The 27074-nt window shown below is 36.4% G+C and overlaps 1 protein-coding gene and 1 non-coding gene across 10 annotated transcripts in view; both read right to left on the reverse strand.

Annotated features, from left to right (window-relative positions):
- The window catches only part of FAM169A (family with sequence similarity 169 member A), a 96964-nt gene that overhangs the window by 27279 nt on the left and 42611 nt on the right, over positions 1 to 27074 (reverse strand). For all 9 annotated transcript variants that reach the window (XM_047877143.1, XM_047877117.1, XM_047877124.1 and 6 more), the window contains 5 exons: positions 26859 to 26993; positions 25700 to 25799; positions 25457 to 25542; positions 22969 to 23140; positions 2498 to 2677 (listed from right to left, as the gene is read on the reverse strand). In XM_047877143.1, coding sequence (XP_047733099.1) covers positions 2498 to 2677; positions 22969 to 23140; positions 25457 to 25542; positions 25700 to 25799; positions 26859 to 26990 — 670 coding nt within the window. In that variant the 5' untranslated portion in view covers positions 26991 to 26993. The remainder of the gene's footprint in view (positions 1 to 2497; positions 2678 to 22968; positions 23141 to 25456; positions 25543 to 25699; positions 25800 to 26858; positions 26994 to 27074) is intronic.
- LOC125146921 (U6 spliceosomal RNA) lies at positions 5132 to 5238 on the reverse strand. The gene has a single exon (XR_007144928.1). It is a non-coding gene; the product is annotated as a U6 spliceosomal RNA (small nuclear RNA).

The raw sequence follows: 27074 nt of genomic DNA on the forward strand, positions 1-27074 counted from the left end.
CCTTTTTAAGGTTACTGTGACCATGGGACGACTTTCATGGTTCCATACAAATTTTACAATTGCCTGTTTTAGTCATGTGAAAAATGCTATTGGTATTTTGATAAGGATTGCATTTAAATCTGTAGATTGCTTTAGGTAGTATGGACCTTTTAACAATATTTCTTCTTCCTGTCCATGAGCATGGAATGTCTTTCCATTTCTTTGTGTTGTCTTCAATTTCTTTCATCAGTGTTTTATAGTTTTCAGAGTGCAGATATTTCACCTCTTTGGTTAGGTTTATTCCTAGGTATTTTATTATTTTTGGTGCCATTGTAAATGGGATTATTTTCTTAATTTCTCTTTCTGCTGCTTCCTTATTAGTGTATAGAATTGCAACAGACTTCTGCAAACTGATTTTGCATCCTGCAACTTTACTGAATTCATTTATTAGTTCTAATAGTTTTGGTGTTTGTTTGTTTTTTTGTTTTTTGTTTTTTTTTTTTTAAGATTTTACTTTTAAGTAATCTCTACACCCATCATGAGGCCCAAACTTACAACCCCTGAGATCAAAAGTCGCAGGCTCCATTGACTGAGCAGGCAGGCACCCCTATCAAATCTAACAGTTTTTGGGGAGTCTTTAGGGGCTAATCTGTAAATATAAAAGTAATCCCAATAACATCCCAACAGAATTTTGTTTTTCATCCAGTAAATCGATTCTCAAGTCCACACAAGGAAACAAATAAGCAAGGTCAGACATATTAAATGGGGGAGACTAGTCTTTTTAGATGCTCAAAAGCTAAAATAAATACAACAGTGAGGTAATGGAACTTAAAAGATAACAGAAATGAATAAGCAAATAAGAAATCTACACAAATATATACACACACAAAAATTTAACGTATGCTATACATGAAAACTTAGTGAACTTTTTGTTAAAGGGACAGGTAATAAATATTTTAAGCTTACAGGCAATATAGGCACTGTCATATTGTCAATATGGGCACTAACCAATTCTGATGTTTTAGTGCAAAAGAAGCCGAAGACATTATGTAAATGAAGGAACATGGCTGTGTTCCAATAAAACTTTATTTCTAAAGACAATTAGCAGGTCAATGGACCATTGTCTCCTAACCTGATACAGACATAAATGCCAAACACTGCAAAAAAAAAAAATAAATTATTCAATAAATGAGACTAGAACAACCACATACCTGTCACGTAAAATAAAGTTGGATCTATACCTCACACGGTACCCAGGATAAATTCCAAATGAATAAAAGATAAAGGAGACTTTATTTAATCCATGTCTTTAGGAATGGGTACATGCTATAGTATTGTGTAAATCAGCTCCTCATAGTTAGCTAATCATCTACTCTAGCTTGCCCATCCATACTTGGCACTCATTACCTATATGCAGAATGAAAATTATCTTTCTAAAGCTTACGATGTCAAACACTATAATATTTCCTATATCATTAAAAATATTCATGGAAACAAGTGAAGATCATCAAAAATATTGGACAAGGAGCATCATCAAGGAACTACTAATTACATTGAAAGAGAAAACCAAATGGAAATCCAAGTTCTTCAAATTTAATAAGCATGCTATAAGATAGACAGGAAGACCAAGAAATAGAAAATGGAAATGCCACTTAGTCTAAAATTTTCTATTTTCAATGTACTCCTTTATTTTCACATTTCAAAGAGTCTTATTCACAAAATTATACAAATGACATCGACAAAATATTATTAGGCAATTTCTGCCTAAAGTGAAGGATAACTAAAGCTCCCTAAGACTTTTTGCAAAAATAGACATGCACCTATAATTCATTTGGTATTCAATTTATCATAATCAAGGCATTATTCATAACGACAAAAAAGTGGAAACAACCCAAAAGCCAATCAATGGATGATGGATAAACAAAATGTGGCATATCCATAAAATGGACTATTATTCATCCATAAAAACAAATTAACCACTGACTCATGCTACGCCATGGATGAACCTTAAAAAATTTTAAGCACAATAAAAGAAGCCAGACACAAAGGGCTTATAATATAATCATATCCCATGATTACATTTGTATGAAATGTCCAGAATAGGTAAATCCATAGAGAACGAAAATGGATTAGTGGTTGCTAGGGATGAAGGAATGGAGGAATGAAGAGTGACCACTAACTGGTCCAGGGGTTTTTTTTTTTGGAATAATGAGAATGTTCTGGAATTAGATAGTGGTTATGGTTGTACAGCTATGACTATAATAAAAGCCACTGAATTGTACATTTTAAGAGGATGAATTTTATGGTATGTGAATTATATTTCAACTTTTTAAAAAAGCTCCCACACTTCCAAAAAGCCATTACATGAAATAAGGACATATTTGTAAAATGAAGCCCTACAGAGCCAAAGAATCCAAATTTATTTAATACTTACTCATATATGCACAATTACAATATTCTGCAGAAACAACTCAGAAGTGACAATGAGACAAGTTTCACATTTTTTAACTTAATTTACCTGTGTACATTAGAGAGGAGAGTGGATACCGCAAGCCAAGTGCATCTTCTGTAAAGGAATCAACAAAGTCCTCCAGCATTTGAAGCCCAAAATCTTTGCCTCGATACTTCTTTCTTACAAACATTGTATCAAGTACTGGCAGTTGGTAGCTTTGGGTAAGAAATGAGGCACATACACTTCCTGTAGTCATAAAACAGAAACCCAACAATTTTTCACATTAAAAGGCCAAATATGTACATACATTTAAAGAACATGAGTCAACAGTCTTTCTAGAACTGGTTAGTTTTTTACTACATCAAGAAGAATGTTAAATAAATGGATCAATTTCATAATATAAAATCCTTTCCAGCTGCTATTACACATCAAAAAGTATATATGTGATAATGAGAAGAGCTATGTATTTTGTTTGCCAACAGTATCACCTAACACAAGTAACTGTTCTTTCTCATTTTATGAGCTATGTACTAGAATATGCATCTCTGTAGACTTGCACAACTTTAAAACTCATCAATTGGGGCGCCTGGGTGGCTCAGTCGGTTAAGCGGCCGACTTCGGCTCGGGTCATGATCTCACGGTTTGTGAGTTCAAGCCCCGCGTTGGGCTCTGTGCTGACAGCTCGGAGCCTGGAGCCTGCTTCGGATTCTGTGTCTCCCTCTCTCTGGCCCTTCCCCGTTCATGCTCTGTCTCTCTCTCTCTCTCTCTCTCAAAAATAAATAAACATTCAAAAAAATTACAAAAAAGAAACTCATCAATTACTACATTTAGAACTGAAAGAGTATCTGATGGCTGCATATAGGTTATAATACACAAAGTATCTCATTCCAGCTATGATCCCTGAACATCCATCTTATCCCTTTTTCTCTAGTGAGTACAGTCTCATTTTTGTCTACTTCATGATGGCAAAGAAGCAAATTAGTTCTCCAGATTTTTAAAGACTATAGATTAGGACTAAATGGAAACATTGGTCTTAGAAATGGCTATGTTAGCAATCTTTTTGCTGGGAGTCTATTTTTAAAAATACCCTGTACGTTTAAGGTTAAACAGGATAAATAATTTATAGTAACTAAATATGCCTCTTATTACACAGGTATACTGGTTTGTCTTTTAAGAACCCTGATTTGTGTTCTGACCCTCTAATTAGATGTGTTAGCACCTTAACACATTTTAAGACAGTACATAAGTTTTGGGCATCATGGTAGGGTATCCCACACTTATCTCTATTAATTTTAGAATTAGTTCATATTTATCAGTCAATATTCTACTTTTTGTGCCATAAATAAAATAACTTACTGTTCTCAGATTATTCATATTATTTGACATAAATTCCAATAATGAAGTTCAAGGAGGAAACGAAATTTCAGGTAACAAACAACATACAAATTGACTTTCACCAATCATATCATTTGATGAACTGGTCAATATAACAAGATTTTTTATTAGTTGAACCAAATAATTCGAATTACTTATGATTAAATTGGAGAATTTCAGTAACAGTCTCCAAGACTATCAACTAATTTAAGTTTACAATAGGAAATTCACATTACTTGGATCTTAACTGCCAACATATGGTTAGGGTATATCTATGGGTTAAAAGGTCTTAAATAATGACTATAGTTAACAATACTGTGTACTTGAAATTTGCTAAGAAGAAATTACATGTTATCACTATACAAAAAAAGAGAAAATGGTAACTATGTGCAGCAATATATGTTAATTAGCTTCATTTTGGTGACTCACAATGTATACATATATCATCAAGTCATACACCTTAAGTATGTACCACTTTTTTTTTTTAATATATGAAATTTATTGTCAAATTGGTTTTCATACAACACCCAGTGCTCATCCCAAAAGGTGCCCTCCTCAATACCCATCACCCACCCTCCCCTCCCTCCCTCCCACCCCCCATCAACCCTCAGTTTGTTCTCAGTTTTTAACAGTCTCTTATGCTTTGGCTCTCTCCCACTCTAACCTTTTTTTTTTTTTTTTCCTTCCCCTCCCCCATGGGTTTCTGTTAAGTTTCTCAGGATCCACATAAGAGTGAAACCATATGGTATCTGTCTTTCTCTGTATGGCTTATTTCACTTAGCATCACACTCTCCAGTTCCATCCACGTTGCTACAAAAGGCCATATTTCATTTTTTCTCATTGCCACGTAATATTCCATTGTGTATATAAACCACAATTTCTTTATCCATTCATCAGTTGATGGACATTTAGGCTCTTTCCATAATTTGGCTATTGTTGAGAGTGCTGCTATAAACATTGGGGTACAAGTGCCCCTATGCATCAGTACTCCTATATCCCTTGGATAAATTCCTAGCAGTGCTATTGCTGGGTCATAGGGTAGGTCTATTTTTAATTTTCTGAGGACCTCCACACTGCTTTCCAGAGCGGCTGCATGAATTTGCATTCCCACCAACAGTGCAAGAGAGTTCCCGTTTCTCCACATCCTCTCCAGCATCTAGTCTCCTGATTTGTTCATTTTGGCCACTCTGACTGGCGTGAGGTGATATCTGAGTGTGGTTTTGATTTGTATTTCCCTGATAAGGAGCGACGCTGAACATCTTTTCATGTGCCTGTTGGCCATCCGGATGTCTTCTTTAGAGAAGTGTCTATTCATGTTTTCTGCCCAAAAATATGGAACGCTTCACGAATTTGCATGTCATCCTTGCGCAGGGGCCATGCTAATCTTCTCTGTATCGTTCCAATCTTAGTATATGTGCTGCCGAGGCGAGCACTAGTATGTACCACTTTTAATTGTCAATTTTACTCACAAAGCTGAAATATACAAATTGCTTGTAAAAGTCTAACAGGTAGTCTCAGCAACAAGCTATTTTGACCGTAATCAACTTATATATAATACCTTGAAATTAGAGTTTTTTATAATATAACTGCTAATAGTGATTCTGAAATCAAAAGAGACATTACTTCATAAGCACTAGTAGTTCAAAGGACAAAGAAAAAATGAGAAGTAAAAGCACTGTCTGGTTCTAATTCTCAATATGGAGCCTGAGGATTTACGGCCATTCACTATTGTACAAGTTTCAGGTTCCTTACAGAAAAATCGTAATCTCATGACAGAAATTTTCCACAAATTGATTTTTTTTGTTTCACACAAACATTTCTTCGAGTAGAGAAGAGGTAAATTCTAGCATCTTCAAGTGTTAAAGTTTATGGAATTAGTGTCCATAAAGTTTAAAATTCTTCTATTTATTTACCACATAGATGCTCCTTGCAAAAAAAAAAAAAAAAACCATGCAGATTCTCTTCCTTTACTTAAATATTTATACAGTTGACCCTTGAACAACTTGGGAGTCAGGGGCACTGACCCCTGAGCAGCTGAAAATCCACCTGCCACTAATAGCCTACTATTGACTGGAAGCCTTACTAATACCAAACAGTCCACTCACATCCATTTTGTATGTTATATGTATTACATACTATATTTTTCCAATACAGGAAGCTAGAGAAAAGAAAATGTTATTAAGAAAGTCACAAGAAAGAGAAAATACATTTACAGTACTGTACTGTATTTATTGAAAAAAATGCATATATAGTGGAGTCATACGGTTCAAACCTATGTCGTTCAAGGGTCAACTATACTTTGTATACAGGTTCTACTGGATTATCTAGTAAAGCAAAACCACAACCTGCTAACTTAGATGAAAGATGAAGTTTCATTAAATTTACTAACTGAAATTGAATTAAATTTAGCATTGCACATGGTAGACTGAATACTTATAATCCTCAAAGTTCCAACTTGACCACCTTCTTCCATATATTCTCTGGCAAATCTCACCTACTCCCAAGGCTTCTACCATCTATCCAAATGATGATGATCACTCATCTTTAATTTATTTAATACATGAGACTTTCCCAACATTAAGAATGGAAGTGCTCACATAAATGTAAATATGACAAAAATCATATGATTAGTTCAATAAACAGGAAAAAGAAAAACATCTGACAAAACCCAACACCTTTCATGATAAAAATACTCAATCTCCTAAACCTCATAAACCTCATAAAGGGACTATGAAAAACCCACAGCTAACATCACACTTAATGATGAAAGACTGGACGGTTTCTCCTAAGATCAGGAATAAAACAAAACTTCATTCTCACTGCTTCTATTCAACACTGTACTAGAGTTCTAATTAAGCAAGAAAAGCAAACAAAAGACAGCTAGCCTGAAAAGAAAGAAGTAGAGCTACATTTTCAGATGACACGATTTTGTATATAGAAAATCTTAAGGAATCCACAAAAAAATTATTAAAACTGATAAAAGGCACATCAGCAAGGATGCAGGACACAAGGTCAATATACACTCAATTATATTTCTATATACCAGCAATGAACAATTTGAAAATGAAATTAAATAAAACAATTTACCACAGCATTAACAAATAATAAAATTCTTACAAATAAACTTAACAAAAAAACTGCAAAGCTTAATATGCTTACTGAAAATTGCAAACATTGTTAAAAGAAATTAAAGAACATCTAAATAAATGAAAAGACATCCATGTTCTTGGATCAGAGGACTTATAATTATTAAATGTCAATATATTCCCCAAATTGACCTAAAAATTGACAATTCTCAGCTACATTTTTTTGCAGAAATTGTCATGGTCTGGGGCACCTGGAGGGCTCAGTCGGTTAAGCATGGATTCCTGATTTCAGCTCAGGTCATGATCTCACAAACAGAGCACAGAGTAGCATAGAGCCTGCTGGGGAATCTCTCCCTTTCTCTCTCTGCCCCTCCCCACTTGCTCATGCTGTTTCTCTAAATAAATAAATAAATAAACAAACTAACTAACTAACTAACTTTAAAAAAAAAAAAAAAGAAAAGAAACTGACAAGGTGATCCTAAATTCATATGAATTGCAAAGGACCTCAAAAAGCAAAAACAATCTTAATGAAAAACAAAGTTGGAGGATTCACACTTGCCATTTTCAATCTTATAAAGCTGCAGTAATCAAGACAGTATGGTACTGGCACATGAACAGATACAGAGATCAGTGGAATAGAACTGAGGACCCAGAAACAAGACTTCATATTTATAGTCAAATCATTTTTGACAGGGGCTCCAGCACAACTCTATGGAAAAAGAATAGCCTTTCCAATGAATAGTCCTGGGATGACAAGATATTCACCTATGCAAAAAAAAAAAAAAAAAAACCATGATGGATTCCTTTCCTCACAACTTATAAGCAAATTAAATGCAAAAGGATTATCAACCTAAATATAAGAGCTAAAACTATAAAGATAGCAATATATCTTTATCACCTTGGATTACACAAAGCTTTCTTAGATAAATACCAAAAGCAAAAGTGACGAAGAAAAAGAAGATAAATTGTATTTCATCAAAATTTAAAAATTCTGTGCTTGAGGGGCGCCTGGATGGCACAGTTGGTTAAGCGTCCGACTTCAGCCAGGTCACGATCTCGCGGTCCGTGAGTTTGAGCCCCGCGTCAGGCTCTGGGCTGATGGCTCGGAGCCTGGAGCCTGTTTCTGATTCTGTGTCTCCCTCTCTCTCTGCCCCTCCTCCGTTCATGCTCTGTCTCTCTCTGTCCCAAAAAATAAATAAACGTTGAAAAAAAAAATTTTTTTTAATAAAATTAAAAAAATTCTGTGCTTGAAAGGACACCATCAAGAAAGTGAAAGACAACCCCAAAATAGGAAAAAATATTTCTGTATTATAGATCCCAGAAAAGATTTGTATATCAAATTGATAAAGAATGCTTATTAACTCAATAATAAAAAGACAAACAAAATTGTATTTTAAAATGGGCTAAGGACTGGAGCACGCCTTGGTAGCTCAGTCAGTTAAGTATGTGACATCGGCTCAGGTCATGATCTTGCAGTTCGTGGGTTTGAGCCCTGCATCGGGCTCTGTGCTGACAGCTCAGAGCCTGGAGCCTGCTTTGGATTCTGTGTCTCCCTCTCTCTCTGCCCCTCCCCTGGCTCATGTTCTCCCTCCTCCCTCCCTCCCCCTCTATCTCTCCCTCTCTCAAAAATAAATAAACATTAAAAAAAATCTTTTCAAATAGGCTAAGGATTTAAATACACACTTCTCCAAAGAAGACATACAAATGGCTGACAGGTATATGAAAAAACATTCAATGTCACTCATCACGGGGGATACTCACATCAAAACAATAAAGAAGTATCACTTCACACCTGTCAGAATGACTATTACCAAAACAAAACAAAACAAAACAAAAAGACATCAAGTGTTGGTGATGGAAAACTGGAACCCTTGTACACTGTTGATCATAATACAAAATGGTGCAGCCGCAATGGAAACAATATAGAAGTTCTTCAGAAAATCAAAAATATAACTACCATATCATCCAGCAATGGCACTTCTGGGTATTTATCTAAAAGAATTGAAATCAGGATCTCAAAGAGATATCAGTAATCCCATGTTCATTTCAGCACTATTCAAAATAGCCAAGATGGTATGACAACCTAAATGTCCACTAGTGATGGGTGAGTCAATAAAGAAAATGCGATATACACATATAATGTGTATTATATGTAATATTCAGCCTTTTAAATAATAAATCTCGGGGGCGCCTGGGTGGCTCAGTCGGTTGAGCGTCCGACTTCAGCTCAGGTCACGATCTCGCGGTCCGGGAGTTCGAGCCCCGCGTCGGCCTCTGGGCTGATGGCTCAGAGCCTGGAGCTTGCTTCCGATTCTGTGTCTCCCTCTCTCTCTGCCCCTCCCCCGTTCATGCTCTGTCTCTCTCTGTCTCAAAAATAAATAAACGTTAAAAAATAATAAATCTCGTAGAGCACCTGGGTGGCTCAGTCAGTTAAGCATCTGACTTCAGCTCAGGTCATGATCTTGCTGTTCCTGAGTTAGAGCCCCACATCAGGATCCTCTATTCCACTTCAGATCCTCTGTTTCCTTCTCTGTTTACCCCTCCCCTGATGGTGTGCGCACGCACACACACGCTCTCTCACTCTCTCTCTCTCTCAAAAATAAATAATGTAAAAAAATAAAAAATAAATCTTGTGATATATGACAACATGAATGAACCTTGAGGACATCATGCTAAATGAAATAAGCCAGCCACAGAAGTAAAAATACCGTGTGACTCCAACCATAAGAGGTATCTAAAAGAGTCAAAGTCTTAAAGCAGAAAACAGTAGTCACCAAGGCAGAAGAGATGAAATGGCGAGTTGACAATCAATGGGTTGAAAGCTTCATTAATATAAGATCAGTAAATTCTATGGATCCTCTGTATAACATTATTCCTATAGTTAATGATATATCCTACACTTAAAAATATGTTAAGAGTAAATCTTGTGTTCTTAAGCCAATAAAGTAAGGATTTAAAAAAGCTTTTTCAAGATAAATAATGCACATAGAAAGTAGATTAGTGGTTTCCAGGGACTGTTGGGTAAAGAAAATGAGTGACTGCTAATGGTCACAGGCATTCTTTTTGAATTGATGAAAATGTTTTGGAATTAGACAGTGGTGATGGTTGCACAACTTTGTGAATACATAAAAATCACTTTAAAAAGAGTAAATTCCTTGGGGAGCCTGGTAGCTCAGTTGGTTGAGCATCTCACTTGGGCTTAGATCATGATCTTGTGGTTTCTGAGTTCAAGCTCCACATCAGGCTCACTGCTGTTGGCACAAAGCCTGCTTAGGATCCTCTGTCCCCCTCTCTCTGCCCCTCTCCCCCCTTGAACTCCCCCAAAAATAAATATCTAAAAAAGTTTAAAGAGTGAATTTCATGATATGTGAATCTCTAAATTAACTAATGTGAAAGAAACCTGACTAAAACAAAAATGTACATAATGTAATGATTCCATTTTATGAAATTCCAGAAAAAGCAAGCCAATCTATACTAATAGATAGTTTGCTTGGGGATTCATAGTGGGCAGAAGGATGGTTACCAAGAAACGCAAACAAACTTTTGGGGATAGTGGATATGATTATTATTTTGATTGTGGTTAATAGTTTCACAGCTTGTATACATATATCAAAACACAATAAATTATCAATTTTAAATACTAGCAATTTTTGCATGTCAGTTATACCACAATAAAGCTGAAGGGGGAAAAACACACACACACACACACACACACACACACACACACACACACACAAAAAGGCAACCCAATCTACAAATGGTTGCGTAAAGGATCTAAAAAGACATTTTTCCAGAGAAGACATATATACATGAAATGGCCAATAAACACATGAAAAGACACTCAAAATTCTTAGCCATTAAGGAAATACAATTCAGAATGATAATGCCATGCCACTTCATACTTATTAAACTAACTAAAATAAGAAAGATAGATAAAAATAAGTATTGGTGAGGATGTGGAGAAACGTGGTATATTGTTGGTGGGAATGTAAAATGGTACAATTCCTTTGGAAAACCATTTGGCAGCTCCTCAAAAGGCTAACCTTAGAGTTACCATATGATCCTGCAATTCCGCTCCTAGGTATATACCCAGGAGAAATAAAAACACATCCACACAAAAACCTACACACAAATCTTCACAACAGCATTATTTATAATAACCAAAAAGTGGCAACAACTCAAAAGTCCATCAAATGATGAAAGACGATATTGGTACATCCATACAAGGGCACAGTATTTGTCCCTAAAAAGGAATGAAGTGGTGATAACATTAACACGCTGCAACATGGACGAAACTTGAACAGTACTCTAAGCCAGAGAAGTCAGACACAAAAAACTACTGTGTCTGATTATATTATTGTAGGACTCCATTTATATGTCCAAAATAGACAAATTTAGAGAGACAGAAATCTAGAGACAGACTAGTGGGTGCCTAAGGCCAGACGCTGAGGGAGTTTAAAGTGACTGCCAATGGGGCGCCTGGGTGGCTCAGTCGGTTAAGCATCCAACTTCAGCTCAGGTCACGATCTCACGGTCCGTGAGTTCGAGCCCCGCGTCAGGCTCTGGGCTGATGGCTCAGAGCCTGGAGCCTGCTTCCGATTCTGTGCCTCCCTCTCTCTCTGCCCCTCCCCTGTTCATGCTCTGTCTCTCTCTGTCTCAAAAATAAATAAACGTTAAAAAAAAAAAATTTTTAAATAAATAAATAAATAAAGTGACTGCCAATGAGTACAAGGTTTCCTTTTGGAGATGACCCAAGTGATCTAAATTTGGTTAGGGTGATACTTGTACAATTTGGTGAACCTACTGAAAAAGAAACTGAATTGCATAATTTACATAGGTGAATTGTATGAAATGTGAATACTACCTCAATAAAGCTATTAAAATTTAAATAAAACAGAATAATTTATACCTGTGATTCCAATAAATGATTTTTAATCAGATTTTTCATGGAAACTCCCCAAAGCTGATCTTCCCTTACCAACTTTTCAGTAAACCTCATCACCACCCACCCAGCTACTCATAGCAAAAAGTCTCTAATTCATCCTTAACTCATTTCCTTCATAGCCCATGTACAATCCATCAGAAATCCTGCAGCAGTAACTTCATAATTTATCTCAAATATGATGACTTCTACCCCATCTCCCTTGTCCAAGCCACCATCAGCTCTCACCAGGGCCTCTGTGCAACAGCCTCTTAATGAACTAAACTCAACCTCGGCATCTCCTCTCCTGGTTTTTCATATAATAGAGTTATTTATTTTAAACAAAACTCAGATCGCATTACACCCATGTTCAAAACCCTTCAATGGACTCTCATTACCAGAAGAAATTCAAACTCTTTCCTTGGCCTACAAGACCATTTAGGATATGGACCTGCCTCTCTCTATCCCCATATCACTCACTCCCTCTACTATAGCGACTGGCCTTCTTGCTCTATCTGAAGCACCCTAAACTTGCTTCTGCCTCAGGGCTTCTACGTTTCAGTTCTTTGCCTGAAAACCTCTTCACCTGAAACATCACATATCTAATCATCCCTTACTTCCTTCAGAGATGCGTATGTGGACCTTTCTATTTAAAACAGTACCTCCCACACACACTCCGGTCTTTTGTCTACTTTAGTTTTCTTCACAGCATTGTCCACTTGTCTCTCTTCATTGCTAACTCCTCTAAAATCTAAGTTTCACAAGGAGAATTTATACAATTTTTACTATCTCTCAGTATCTCCTTCTTGCTCTTTCTCCTATTCACCTTCTTCCCCTTTCCTTCCTCCCCTATCTATATAACACTTAAAAATAATTTTTAAAAGATGAATAACATTTGACAATATCATTCAGGGTCTATGCGTCAAATTCAAGAACAGATATTCTGCCCCAACTGAGTGGCTTTCTGTTCTCATGGAATCACTATTTCTTCTTTGTCCACCAGGAATATGTCTTCCCTCACCTTCATAAAAACTGGTTTAATGTCTCATGAAGGCATCAGTGTATGACTGTCTCCAGAGAATGCATGCATAAAGTGAATTCTTTTTCTTTTATTAAAAAAATGTTTTTAATGTTTATTTCTGCAAGAGAGAGACAGACAGAGCACAAGCAGGGGAGGGGCAGAGAGAGAGGGAGACACAGAATCCGAAGCAGGCACCAAGCTCTGACTGTCAGCACAGAGCCCAATGCGGGGCTCGAACTCGTGAACTAGGAGATCGTGACCTGAGCTGAAGTTGGACGCGCCACCAAATGAGCCACCCAGGCGCCCCTGAAGTGAATTCTAAACAAACAATGTGATTATATCTACATGAGAGATCTTGTCATACACCACTAGTCAAGTATCCTTATCACAGTCTCATCACAGCATAAATGCTCTATAAATCAGTTTTAGTAACGTTAGCTGTTTTAACAAACCAATATGGAAAGCTTAACATAAGACTCGTTTTTGCTTAAGTAACAGTCCCACATAGGTGTTAATGCAGAGTGGTTGGTTTTCTGATGCACAACCATTCAAGAAATGTTTCAGTCACCTATTGCTGCCCGACAAACCATCCCAAAATGTACTGGCTTAAAACAAAAACTTGCTTCATTTATCACAACTCTCACATGGTATCAGATGGGGCAATGAAACAGCTCAAAGTCCAAATGGCTTCACTCCCACAAGATACAGTGTATTAGCTTCTGAACTACAAGTACAGCTGGGCTTACCAGCTGGGAGCCTCAGTTCTCCTCAGCGCAGCTGTTTGGACTTCCTCACCACATGGCAGTCTCGAAGCAGTCATATTTCTGACATAGTGACTTAGCTTCTAACAGTACAAACTTCCAGGCTTTAAGGTTTAGCACAGCGTCACTTGTGCTGCCTTCTACTGGTAAACCATGTCACAAGGCCAGCTCAGATTCAAGCGAGCTACACAAGCACATAAATACTGGAAACTGGGTAAACTGGACTACCAAAGGAACTCACGTTCCTTCTATCTTGTGGCTTCCCCACAGATGGAGAAAAGCAGTGCATCTTAACCACTTTGATCTGTCACACGTATCATTTTTCATCACTTTGGGAACAACTAGTCACACAGCCCCACCTAGCTTAGCCTCAACAATGAGTGGAAAATATAATTCCTGACTGTGCAGCTATTGGCCAATGACTAGAATAAAGAAGATGAAGCACAAATATTTAGTGGACAGTTGGCAGCTTCCGCTAACTTTCCCCTTTCTCTTATCTCCCACTAGATTAACATTTCCTTTTTAACTGTCAGGAAATCAATGAGCACATCTCAACAGATACTACCTTCCCCAGGCAGATTCCTTCCACAGTTATGTTTGGTTACTTCACGCTGCTTCCAGTAACTTATATCCTCACACCAATATTCATAAACACACACTCACTTTATACAAGCATTTTGACTGATCTCATCTTTGTTTTAAAATGACACTGATTTCTGGGGCACCTGGCTGGGCTCATTCACTGGAGCATGTGACTCCTGATCTCAGGGTTGAGTTTGAGCCCCACAATGGAGGCAGAGATTACTTATGACCAAATCATAAAATCATGCATCTACAAATACACTCATGCATAGATAATAAGCAGAATTGCACTGCCTTCTGTCAAAATCCACACCTCCCCCATGTGATCAAACTTCTATTTCTAACTATCTCTTAGATGTCACATTGGATCATTGAACTTTACATGTCAAAAGTGAACTCAAGTATTACCAAATCCACTCCTCCTTCTGTACTCCCATCTTAACATCTTCCCACCCGGGCACCCAAGCCAAAACCCACGGAAGTCATCACTGGTTCCTTCCCTCCCCTTCGACATACAGACTCGAGTCATCATACTCTGTCCACCCAAAAATCTCCCTCAAATCCGTTTCCTTCTCTATTCCAATTCCCGCATCCCTAATGTCAGTCCTTCTTACACCTGGACCACTAAAATAGCTCCCAATTAACTGACTTCCCTGATTTCAGAATACAATTTCCCTACCCAATCACCAAGTCCTACAAAAATTATCTCGCTAAAATATTTAATCATGTCACCCCTACATAAAATCGATAGCTTCTTTGCCAATAAAATTCCAAACTTTAGTATGGCATTTAAGACCTTTCACAAGGGGACCTCCATCTTTACCTCTCACCCACTCAACCCTCCCTACCCTTCATGACTCTGTGCCTTCTTTCATATATTTATATCCCATTTATAAGTTTACTAAGAAGTTCTTGCCCTTCGCCCCTTCTCTGCCTACTGAAAGCCACTTTTAATTATTACTTCCTCAGTGACACCTTCCTCTAGGCAAAATTTGCTGCTCCACTCTTCAGTGACTCCTGTTTGATAACTCGAATACAGTACTTACCAAACTAAATTATAAGTAGCTGTTTAAGGACTATAGTTTTCTGTCTCATCCACTAGATTTTTGGTGCTTTGAAGGCAGAGGAACCCAAGACCAACCATCTTTGTGTCTATATTGACAATGAAAGCACCCCTATATCTCCTTAATAAACAGAACCCTTATTGGAAAGCATGTGGCTTTTTAGATGGCTAGAAATTCACCTGAAAACAAAGTAGCCACTTCATTTCCCAATGACACACTTCGGGTAGCCAACAGTGGTTGAGACTTCCCCATGCTTTTGTTCATTTCCTTTAAAAAAAAATTATACCTAGACAGACTCAAGGCCCTACAATATAATCTCACTCCTCCAATACAAATTTCTGCTACGTTTTGCCTTTACCTATACTACCAATGTTTATCATTTGATATCACAGTTTGATGTTCCTTTAAAAATAGAAGGGCCAGAGATAGGAATTTCAGTGAACAGGAGGTAAGTGATTCGCCCAAAAAAGGAGGGAAGACAACAGACCATCTCAACTAAAAGATCTAAAAATCATAAAGAAAGCTGACTAGCAAATAATGAGAGAGAGAAAAACGCTTCCATTATGAATTGTTACACATGAGGGTTACAAAAATCAAACATATGTCCCTTAGTACTGATCATAAGTCCCTTTGGTAGTGACTCAACAAAATGATAGCTGTTGATTAGATCGTGCCTCCCTGATATGGCTGATTATACTTTCCAAAAATGTGGATCTTCATTTTTCCCCCCAAAATATGGGTCTTCAAATTAGATCAAGGTGGTTCACAGTTGAAACCAAATAATAATGGACATTTCCCAAACAGCAACCAATGACAGTGTCTTCAATTGTTTTTTCTCTCAGCTCATATATGCTAAAATGGGATACCTGATTTACACAAATTTACATCTTTTCTATATCTTGACAAAGGGCAAAGTTATAAAATTTCCACTGAATTAACAAACAGGTTTCTTGTTTTGTTTTTCACAACTAGGTGAGATATTTTTCATTAAGTAGTTTTCTAGTTAGCACAATGCTTTTATCATTACAGATGCTGTGAGGACTTACAAAGCTCAGGTAGAGCGCTACCTGGGTGGCTGAGTCAGTTAAGCATCTAACTCTTGATTTCGGGTCAGGCCATGATCTCACAGTAGTGAGATCAAGCCCTGCATCAGGCTCCCTGCTGAGCAAGGAGCCTGCTTGGGATTCTCTCTCTCTGTCTGTCTCTCTCTCTCTCTCTCTTTCTCTCAAGAAAAAAGAGAAAAAAAAAGTTCAGCTAGGTTTTGTGGTAGACACTGATTAGATTCTGGAAATATAGTAAAACCCCGCATCACAACTTGGTCTGTGAATGTTTCACAAGACAAGCACCCATTCCTAATATATTTTAACTTGATAAATGAGAGCAATGTCTTTCAATACAAGTAGTATGCGACAGCGAATGCCACATGATCAGAACTGAACCAATGTTTCTTGAATTTTGCATTGATATATGAGTGCTCTGGATTACAAGCAAGTTTCCAGAACAAATTGTGTTTGCAAACCAAGGTTTTACTGTAGTTCCATTTTTTAAATGTTCACTTTTATTTTGGTTTGTTTTTTTTTTTTTTAACATTTATTCATTTTTGAAAGACAGAGAGAGACAGAGCCCAAACAGGGGAGGGCTAGAGAGAGAGGGAGGGAGACACAGAAGCTGAAGCAGGTTCCAGGCTCCAAGCTGTCAGCACAGAGCCTGATGCGGGGCTCGAACTCACGGACCGTGAGATCATAACCTGAACCAAAGTCAGCAGCTTAACCGACTGAGCCACCCAAGTGCCCCTCACTTTTGTTTTTAATCAAACTTTTACATGCATACTGTTTAGAGCACAACAGTCCTTTGAGACTCAAAGGAAAAAAAAGCAGTCCCATGACGGCCTCTGTGATCCATAAATATTTTCCGCTCCCCAGGAATGACCACTCTGAAACTGTTTAACTGATCTTTCTGGTATTTACTTCCATCTCTAATTAACTTACTACTTTTCTTGATGTTTCCATTCCAGGCACCATCAACAGACTTCCCAGTAAGGAAGGGGAGAGTTTACCTCTTCCACACATTTATACACCCAGTCCCAACTGCACCATAACCACACTTCTTCAGTGCCTTAAGGGCACTATTTCACTTCTTGTGCTCAGTAGTGATGAGAAATCTAATCCTTCTGATTCTTGATCCTTTGTACATATGCTTCTCTCATTCTCTGGAGATGTACAAAATTCTTTTATCCCGGATTTCTGAAATTTCATACTAAACTAGCTCAGTATGAGTCTATTTTCATTCACTGTGATGGAGTCTCAATGCGTCCTTTTAATGTGGAAATGCATGTTCTATAGTTCTGAGAAATTTTCTCCAATTATTTCATTGGTCATTTCTTCCCCTCCAGTTTCTCTGTTCTCTCCTGAAACATCTATTTTTCAGACCATTCCTGTAATTTTCTTTCCTATTTTCCATCATTTAGGGTTCATGTTGTAGTTGTTCTACTTTCTGAGCAATTTCCTCAACTTTATCTTTCATACATTGTAATTCTGAATTTCCAAGAGCTCTATACACATTCTTTTAATATATCTTGCCCTCACTTCATCAGTGTAAGGACTATATTAACAGTTGTTTTGCTTTTGCATTGTCTGTCTCTTCCAAATTGCTCTAATTCTTTTTTGGTCTCTGTATTTCCTATCAGTGGCTTTCCCTAACTAAGCAATTTCTTCATAGTTAGGAATGAGACATTAAAAAGCTGATTAGATGTTCTGTGTGCACAGTGGTGACGGCTGACAATGAGCTTCACAAAAGGATGATCTGACTGGGATCTTTCCAAGACGAACCACTTACATTGGTATTTGTAAAATTTTTTTTTTCTTGGGGCACCTGGGTGGCTCAGTAGGTTAAGCATCTGACTTCAGCTCAGGTCATGATCTCTTGGTTCGTGGGTTTGAGCCCTGCATCAGGCTCTGTGCTGACAGCTCAGAACCTGAAACCTGCTTCAGCTTCTGTGTCTCCCTCTCTCTCTCTGACCCTTCCCTGCTCACACTCTCATTCTCTCTCTCTAAAACAAACACTAAGAATTTTTAAAAAAAGAAAACAAAACAATTTTTTTTCTCTTGGCCACTTCAAAGTCCTCAAACATTTTTGCTCATGTTGTAACCTTAAAAACTTTTTGAAATACCACGTATTCACACATCTTTGGTAACATCTAAAATTTTCTTAAGTTTCTATAATTTCAAGGATAGAATTTCTATCATATTACCAATATCAACTTCTAAGAAACTGTCATAAAAGTTCTAAACTTACAAACTCTTGCAAAAATACAGAGTCCAATATACCCTTCATCCAGCTTCCCCTAATGCTAACTTCTTACAGTATCAAAGTACTATTATCAAAACCAAGAGATGAATATTGATAAAATACTATTAACTAGAACCTTATTCAAATTTCACCACTTTTTCCACTACTGCCTCTTTTCTGTTTCCAAATCCAATCTAGGATTCCATACTGGATTTCGTTTAATATGTCTTTAGTTTTCATCTTTGATAATTCCTCCACCTTTGTCTTTCATGATCTTGACACTTCTAGAGATTACTGCTCAGTTAGTTTGTAGAATAACCTTCAATTTGGCTTTGCAAATGTCTTCTCATTATAAAATTAAGGTTATGTGTTTTGGGCAAAAATACCAAAAATCATGTTATGCCCTTCTCAGTACATCAGAGATCAGGAGTCCAGATATTGACAGGTGTTACTCCTGGTGATATTAACCATGATTTATTAGTTAACAGAGTGTCTGCCATGATTCTCTATGTAAATGTACTATTTTTTCCCTTTACAATTAATAATATTAAAGATAAACAAAAATTTTATCACTTTAATAAATCTATCTAATGGACCCTAGAAACTATTATCAACTTGATAACCGTTATCATCCCCTTAACTGTTCCTTTACTATTGAACTAACCATTCCTTAACACTCAAAAATGTTAAGATGTTCCTTTTTCTCCTTGAATTTCTATTTCTCTTATATGTATTCTACAGAATGTTATCATCATGTAATGTACTTTTATTCTTGAGATTATATACTTGATTATTCAACTGTTTTTCAGTGCAAAAACATACCTGTATACAAATATACATTTTTAAAATTTCTTGTGACCATACAGTTCTAATTATAAAACCAAAATAAATTTTGGGTTATTATCATCATTAATAATAGTAAACAATGGATCAAAACATAAATGTATTCTACATATGGAAAATTACTTATTAGGTGAAAAATAAAATTTTACTCAAAATGTATCTTGAATGAAATAGATGTATCTCACTTTTTTTTTTTTTTTTGGTTTATAAGTCCATTAATGAATATTACTTACTACCAGAATGAGACAAGGTTCAGCGCTAATCCTATTCCTTTTTTAATAGATAAAAATACTCAATAACTATAGAAGGGACCAGAAAATCTTTTGTTATAATGATGTTATTAAATTCTGTGAATTCCCTTTGAGTTATGTTCCAGATTTCACACAACAAGCTACTGTAAAAAACTACTTTTAACAATGACATCTCCATAACCCCCAAACCATACAAACTCTAAGTCTCCCACAGTGATCTCTGTACTTAAGACAAAAAAAAAAATTATACAGTTTCTTAAATTTCATTACACTGTAATAGGATCTGACTTCATAAACAGTCAAATCCTATTATATATATAAAACCTTTTACATACACATATAAATATATATATAAAAGCATATATATAAATATATATCCTTATATATAAATATATATAAATCATTATATACATATATATAAATCCTTTTTATATATAAATATATATGTAAATCCTTTTTATATATAAATATATATGTAAATCCTTTTACATATAAATATATATGTAAATCCTTATATATATAAATACATGTAAATCCTTATATATATAAATATATATGTAAATCCTTTTAAATGTATATATACTTTTATATATATAAATATATATGTAAATCCTTTTAAATGTATATATACTTTTATATATATAAATATATATATAAATCCTTTTATATATATAAATATATATAAACCCTTTTATATATATATAAATATATATATAAACCCTTTTATATATATATAAATATATATATAAATCCTTTTATATATATATAAATATATATATAAATCCTTTTATATATCAAAACTAATTTTATATCCCAACAAATATCCCAATATACCAATATGCTATTTAACTTAAAAATCATAAAGAGTAATATCATAAGGCTTTCATTCAATACGTATTTAATAAAGATTTTATCTTTTTGTTACTGGGAGTTTTTTTCCTGATACATAGATTATGAATACTTCTATCAGAAAGTGTTTTAGTGGGAATGCAAGCTGGTGCAGCCACTCTGGAAAACAGTATGCAGGTTCCTTAAAACACTAAAAATAGAACTACCCTACGACCCAGCAATTGCACTACTAGGCATTTGTCCAAGGGCTACAGGTGTGCTATTTCAAAGGGACACATGCACCCCCATGTTTATAGCAGCACTATCAACAATAGCCAAAGTATGTAAAGATCCCAAATGTCCAACGATGGATGAATGGGTAAAGAAGATGTGGTATATATATACAACAGACTATTACTCGGCAATCAAAACAAATGAAATCTTGCCATTTGCAACTACGTGGATGGAACTGGAGGGTATTATGCTAAATGAAATTAGTCAGAGAAAGACAAAAATCATATGACTTCACTCAAATGAGGACTTTAAGAGACAAAACAGATGAACATAAGGGAAGGGAAGCAAAAATAATATAAAAACAGGAGGGGGACAAAACAGAAGAGACTCATAAACATGGAGAACAAACTGAGGGTTACTGGAGGGGTTGTGGGAGGGGGGATGGGCTAAATGGGTAAGGGGCATTAAGGAAGATACTCCTGAAATCATTGCTTCACTATATACTAACTAATCTGGATGTAAACTTTAAAAAATGAAAAATAAAGTTAAATTACAAAAAAAAATAAATAAATAATAAGAAAATTAAAAAAATAAATAAAAGTGCTTTAGTATTTGTTTTGAGCAATTTTTCCAAAATATTTTACACCTGGGTTTCCTTTAAAAAAAGATAATAGTTTCAGACTGAATTAAATGGTTATTAATTCAAAGTCTGGTATAAGCACACCTAATTTCATTGTTATCTGGTGGATGAGAGCCAAAACTTAAAAGTGGGAAAGAACTAAAATAAATGGTAAGGAGGTAATGCAATTAGTAGAAAATTGCGGAAGGTGCTAAAAGTGGTGGACAACCGGCACTTGAAAACTCCAGAATATGATATTTAGTTAACTACCAGAACAAGCAAAACTAGAGGCCAGGTCACCGAGGAGAGAAAGAGCCCAAATGCGCATGAAAAAGGAAGAGAAGCACGCTCCTGGAATCAGGTACTGATCAGAAACACTCAAAGAGCAATGTTATGCCCTTTAACTGTGTGCCTTTCATCTAAAGCAAAGCTCCAAATAAATAAGTATAAGCTAATATGTGCTCCAAATGTCTATGAGCTAGTTCCAAACTTGATCAGACCAAAAAAAAAGAGCTAAATCTGGAAGGTGTGAAATGTAAAAAAGACCAAAAATTAATCTGAGTGTTCTCTACGAAAGGTCTTCTGGTCAAGGTACAGAACAGGCCGATTTTGCTATGTGGTGGGTATATACGTATACACAGATCAAGCAAGTTAGAGCTTGGTGGCTTCAGTAACTCCAGGGAACTGAAACAGCAGGAAAATAGGTAAAGCAAAATGAAGTGGCACCCATCTTTTAGGAATAGGGTATAGCTAAGTCTTATGATCAAAAATCCAAACTTCAGGGGTGTCTCGGGGGCTCAGTCTTGGTTAAGTGTCCAACTCTCAATTTCGGCTCAGGTGATGATCTTGCAGTTTGTGAGTTCGGGCCCCACAATGGGCTCCAAAATGACAGTGCAGAACCTGCTTTGGTTCTCTCTCTCGGCCCCTCCCCTGCATGTGCGCTCGAGCGCTCGCTCTCTCTCTCTCTCTCAAAATAAATAAATAAACTTTTAAAAAAATCCAAACTTCAGAAGATTAACAATTTCAAAGCTGTCTAAATTCTCGAAATATATTGTTTTTCATGGTAATTAGCAAAGCTGCCTTCAATAAATCAGGCTTAATCACTTGTGTGAGGCAGACAGAGGCCATGCATTTGGTCCACAGGTAGAGAGTGGTTTTAAAAGGAGCCGTAATGGTGACAGCAGCAGGAATCAAACAACCACCTTAAATTAAGGGAAGGACGATAGGTACTAAGGAAGGACTCGTGATGAGCACTGGGTGTTGTATAAGTGAGGAATCACTGAACTCTACTCCTAAAACCAATATTGCACTGTGTGTTAACTAACTAAAATTTAAAGGCGGGGGGGGGGGGGGAGGGAGAGAGAGAAGGGCATGGTAAGAAGTCAAGACAGCCAAATCAGAGGCTCAAAGTACACCTCTCTTTACACATATGTGTACAAATCTTACCCTCTGTCAAACGTTTATTTTTGTTTTGTTTTTTTTCAAAAGACTTTCCTAACAATCCTCTTTTACATAGAAAGGTAGAATCAAAGTACTCCTAAGAAACAGTAAGTAAAATCACCTCAATTTAAACTCTAAAGAGTAATTTAAAAGGATACGGATACAGTTGGGGTCTAAAAAGGAAGCTTCCATAATATGTAGTTTAAATAACTTTTAAAGACTCACCTGTAGGCTTAACTGAGTAAAACCCAATGGCCTCTCCTTTCTTCCACAGAATCTTAGCGTAATCAGTACTGCTATGGCACAGGAATGGTATCTCATTTCTCTCCATTTCCTGTTTTCTATAAATAATTCGATTCAGAACATACAGTACCACTCTCTCCCCAAGAGTTCTCACCTGGAAAGAGAGTCAGACACAGGCACAACAGTTATGATATGCATTCAGAGATGCTATCCACCTTGCTCCCTGCTTCCACACCTCATATTGGCATGCACAAAGCACTTTAAATACACTAATAATGATTTCTTAAACTTACCATCACAGTAAAAGTGATGATAAGAGTAACCATTCATGCCAACAATAATCCATTTCTATAGACACATAGGCATGGACATAGTGCCTCTCAGCAAAATTCTCAAACAGGAAAAACTAATTTCCAATGTACCAATGATCTAGCCATCTCTTCCTTAGCGCTCAAGTGTTTTGTTTCTGCTACCAGCTGCCCAGACCCAGGCTACCTCTACTGCTTCAGTTCTTTTCACCCCATTCCAGTCTCAATATTAAATAAAAAAGAAAAAAAGAAAGCTTCCTGTTATCCTCTAGATCTTTAAGAACCATTACCTTACTTGATGAGGAAATCCATAATTATGTTCCTAGGAAAGGTCTCTCTCATTTTTTCCAGGTAAAATGTTCATTTAACAGTCATGTCTAGGGGCGCCTGGGTGGCGCAGTCGGTTAAGCACCCAACTTCAGCCAGGTCACGATCTCGCGGTCCATGAGTTCGAGCCCCGCGTCAGGCTCTGGGCTGATGGCTCAGAGCCTGGAGCCTGTTTCCGATTCTGTGTCTCCCTCTCTCTCTGCCCCTCCCCCATTCATGCTCTGTCTCTCTCTGTCCCCCAAAATAAATAAAAAACGTTGAAAAAAAAAATTTTTAAACAGTCATGTCTATAGTTAGACAACTATAAGAAACACCCACCTCACCCCACATACATACCCACAGACCCTTCTGCCAGATCAGATGAGTGATGACAGTGGTACCAGGCAAGTCTGATAAGAAACAAACTTGGGGCAGTCACAGAATGGAAACAGAGCCTCACTTCCTACATGCAGGGTTACATGGTCACAGGGACCACTCACCAACTTTCTGACATCAAACAATGGGGTTTTCCTCCCATAGACATCTTTCACCACTAAAAACAAGAGTACATACTACCCATAAAATATTTCTCCTCAAGTCTCCTTGAAGAAAAACGAGAGTGCCCTATAATTAGGTGAGTGAAGGAAAAAAGCATTAACGCATATGCCAACACTCCTCTCAAAACTAAACAAAAACCCTTAACTATACTACATAGTAGGAGAGGTCAGATACCAAACAACACACGAAATGACAAAGCTCACTTGCTTTCCAGGCAACCCATTCCTTCCTTGAACAGCTCTGACCAGTATATAACTCTTCTTTATACTGAGTTGACTATAGCCAAAGATTGTACTTTGATACTCTGGAGCCATACAGTCTAAAAATAATTGAAGAGAGCCATGACATTCCCCTAAATTCCTACCACAGGAACATAGGAACGAATGAAAGAAAGGACTGATCTAATGCAATTTTGGGTACTTTTGCCATTCCAGTTCTCACTCTCGAAATGCTCCAGATCCTTATCATCTCTCTTCCCACTGGGGCTTGAAGATACTACAGACATAAACACTGAAGATACGGTTATAACAATCGGGCTTTGCTATATAAACTTCAGTTCTTGTATTAGCTTTTTTGTTTACCTTCATTTTACTTCTAATTAACTAAAGCCTAATCGTTTTCATATGCGTTGTTTTAGCTTATTCTTCACGGTGTACGTGTGCAGTTATTTTTTTGAACCTATGGGTAATTACTTTTCATCATGTTAGATCCTCTTTGTTTCTTAATTCTGCCTTTCAGAGCCTGGTTCTCCCATTCAGCACTGTGGCATGCAGAATTCAGGTCATCTATGTCTTCCTCGAAGGAAATGAGAAGATGGTGACGAGGACAGAAAAAAAGGGACAAAGCCTGGAAGTATGCTAGTGAGGATCTCCCTTCTATTCCACTGTGTAGAGCACTTGAATAGACCACCTGAAATGGGCCTACTGATAGGCAAGGTTCCTGGTCAGTCTCTCCTAGAGGCAGAGAACCTAAGCAAACACACAGAGGGAACTAGGTTTTTCTCTACCCTATACAGAAATCAGAAGCTGAAGCCAATACAGGTAACTACCGTTCAAGTAACCCATAGAGACTCACTCTTCATCACTCAATTCTCAGATACATTCAGAGCCACATAAAACTGAGGAAGCCCACTCAGAGTACCAGCTTCATCAAAACAATGAAACTTTAATCATCTAATACAACCTGGTCATACTAAAATGGAGAAGTGCTCAATAACTTTAAGAACTATCAATGTTTAGTGGGAAACAAACTGTGAAATGGCCTCATAAGAAACACTTTTAAATACAGGATCTTGTTACCTGCTTAAGCCCTTCTCTAGAAGGGACAGATGTTTTCACAATATCATCAATAGCCCACCACTGATCAGCAAGGTAAAGTGCCACAGCTAAAAATAGAATAAATGATTATTAACATTTAAGTCTTATAGCATACGATATTACTATTTGATAAGGTTTATACAGATAAATATATCTACACTTTATAATACAACATGGCCCCATTTATTAAGCAAAAAAAAAAAAAAAAAAGAAAAAAAAAAGTACCTGTGAGTGAGTCCTCAGGTGCAAAGAGAGCAAGAATTTTCTCAGTCTGATCTCCACCATAAAGAGGTACAAAGCCTACATTGGACAGGCTAATAGGAATCTGAAATGACAAGTGAGTAAAGATTAGTGAAAAGTCTATTCAGAAAATATAGGACAAAAACAACATGCTTCTACCAAAATATTAAACTTTTCCTACATTAATGCTAATTATGTAATTTCATAGAAGGGATTTCTCGTGTCAAAAAATTCTATCAGACTTCCCTTTTGCAAGAATTTTATTATCTTCGGGGACAAAAAACTGAAGTTTATTTCAATAAATATTATTATTGTACTCTAGCCACAGATATGAATAAAAACAAAGGCATGATATGGTACATATAAACTCATTAAAAAAAAGACACTAGTTTATTATCTGTTACACAATTTCACGGGGGAAAAAAACTCCATTTTATAGTAAAAGACATGAGACAGGTAAAACGGTTTTTCCAGTGAGATACATGATACTCTAAGATTTGCCTACCTTCATTAATCTGACCATAATTCCCCACTTACAGATGATACTACAATTCAGATAATTATAAAATACTGGTGCTTTAGAAGAAGAGACTTTAAAGAATCCCTTAAACATCACTTACTAGAAGAAAACGACAAGGCCTATAAAGGTTAGAGAATTTGCCTACCATCTAGTTCACAGTGAAATTCTAACAATTCCAAGTCTAATTATCTTTCCTTTCACTATATATCCTGCTTACTAATTAGAAAGCTTGATTCTAGTACTTTAGAAAAAGGAAGATCTGTGGTACAAAAATGTGCAATTTAGTGTTCTGATTTTTCTTTCCTAAAAACCTTCTAAAATCACAAATTCTCAATCCAAATTTAGTCAGCTCAAATCCCGTAACCAGTCTCAGCAAACTGTTACACAACTTACATATAATTTTAAAGGCATAATATAAATATTAAGCAATAACCTGTAGAGTGTGTTTTTTTTAAACTTGATCATACTGCTATACTAACAAATCAATATTTATTCACTTTACTCAATAGCCTTTTGATAAAAATTTCAAAAGTGAGTAGTTAACATTTTAAAAAGTAAGCAGATACGATTTCACATATAAACTCAACTGAAAAGACTGATAACAATCACCTTAGCACACCTTACCGTGATATTGAGAAGAGAAAAACGTTCAGGGTTTTCAGGGTCACCACACCTTAGATCTGACATGTAATCTTCAGCAGAATTTTCCAATTCTTCATGACTGCAATTATCCAGCATATCCACAGGGAATGCCATCCTCTTCAACAAACAACATGGAAGAAATGTTTCAGAACATGAAATGTTACCTTTCTTTACTCATAGAAAAAAAAATTTTATTGT

The sequence above is a fragment of the Prionailurus viverrinus genome, chromosome A1 (genome assembly GCF_022837055.1).
Source record: "Prionailurus viverrinus isolate Anna chromosome A1, UM_Priviv_1.0, whole genome shotgun sequence".
NCBI lineage: Eukaryota > Metazoa > Chordata > Mammalia > Carnivora > Felidae > Prionailurus > Prionailurus viverrinus.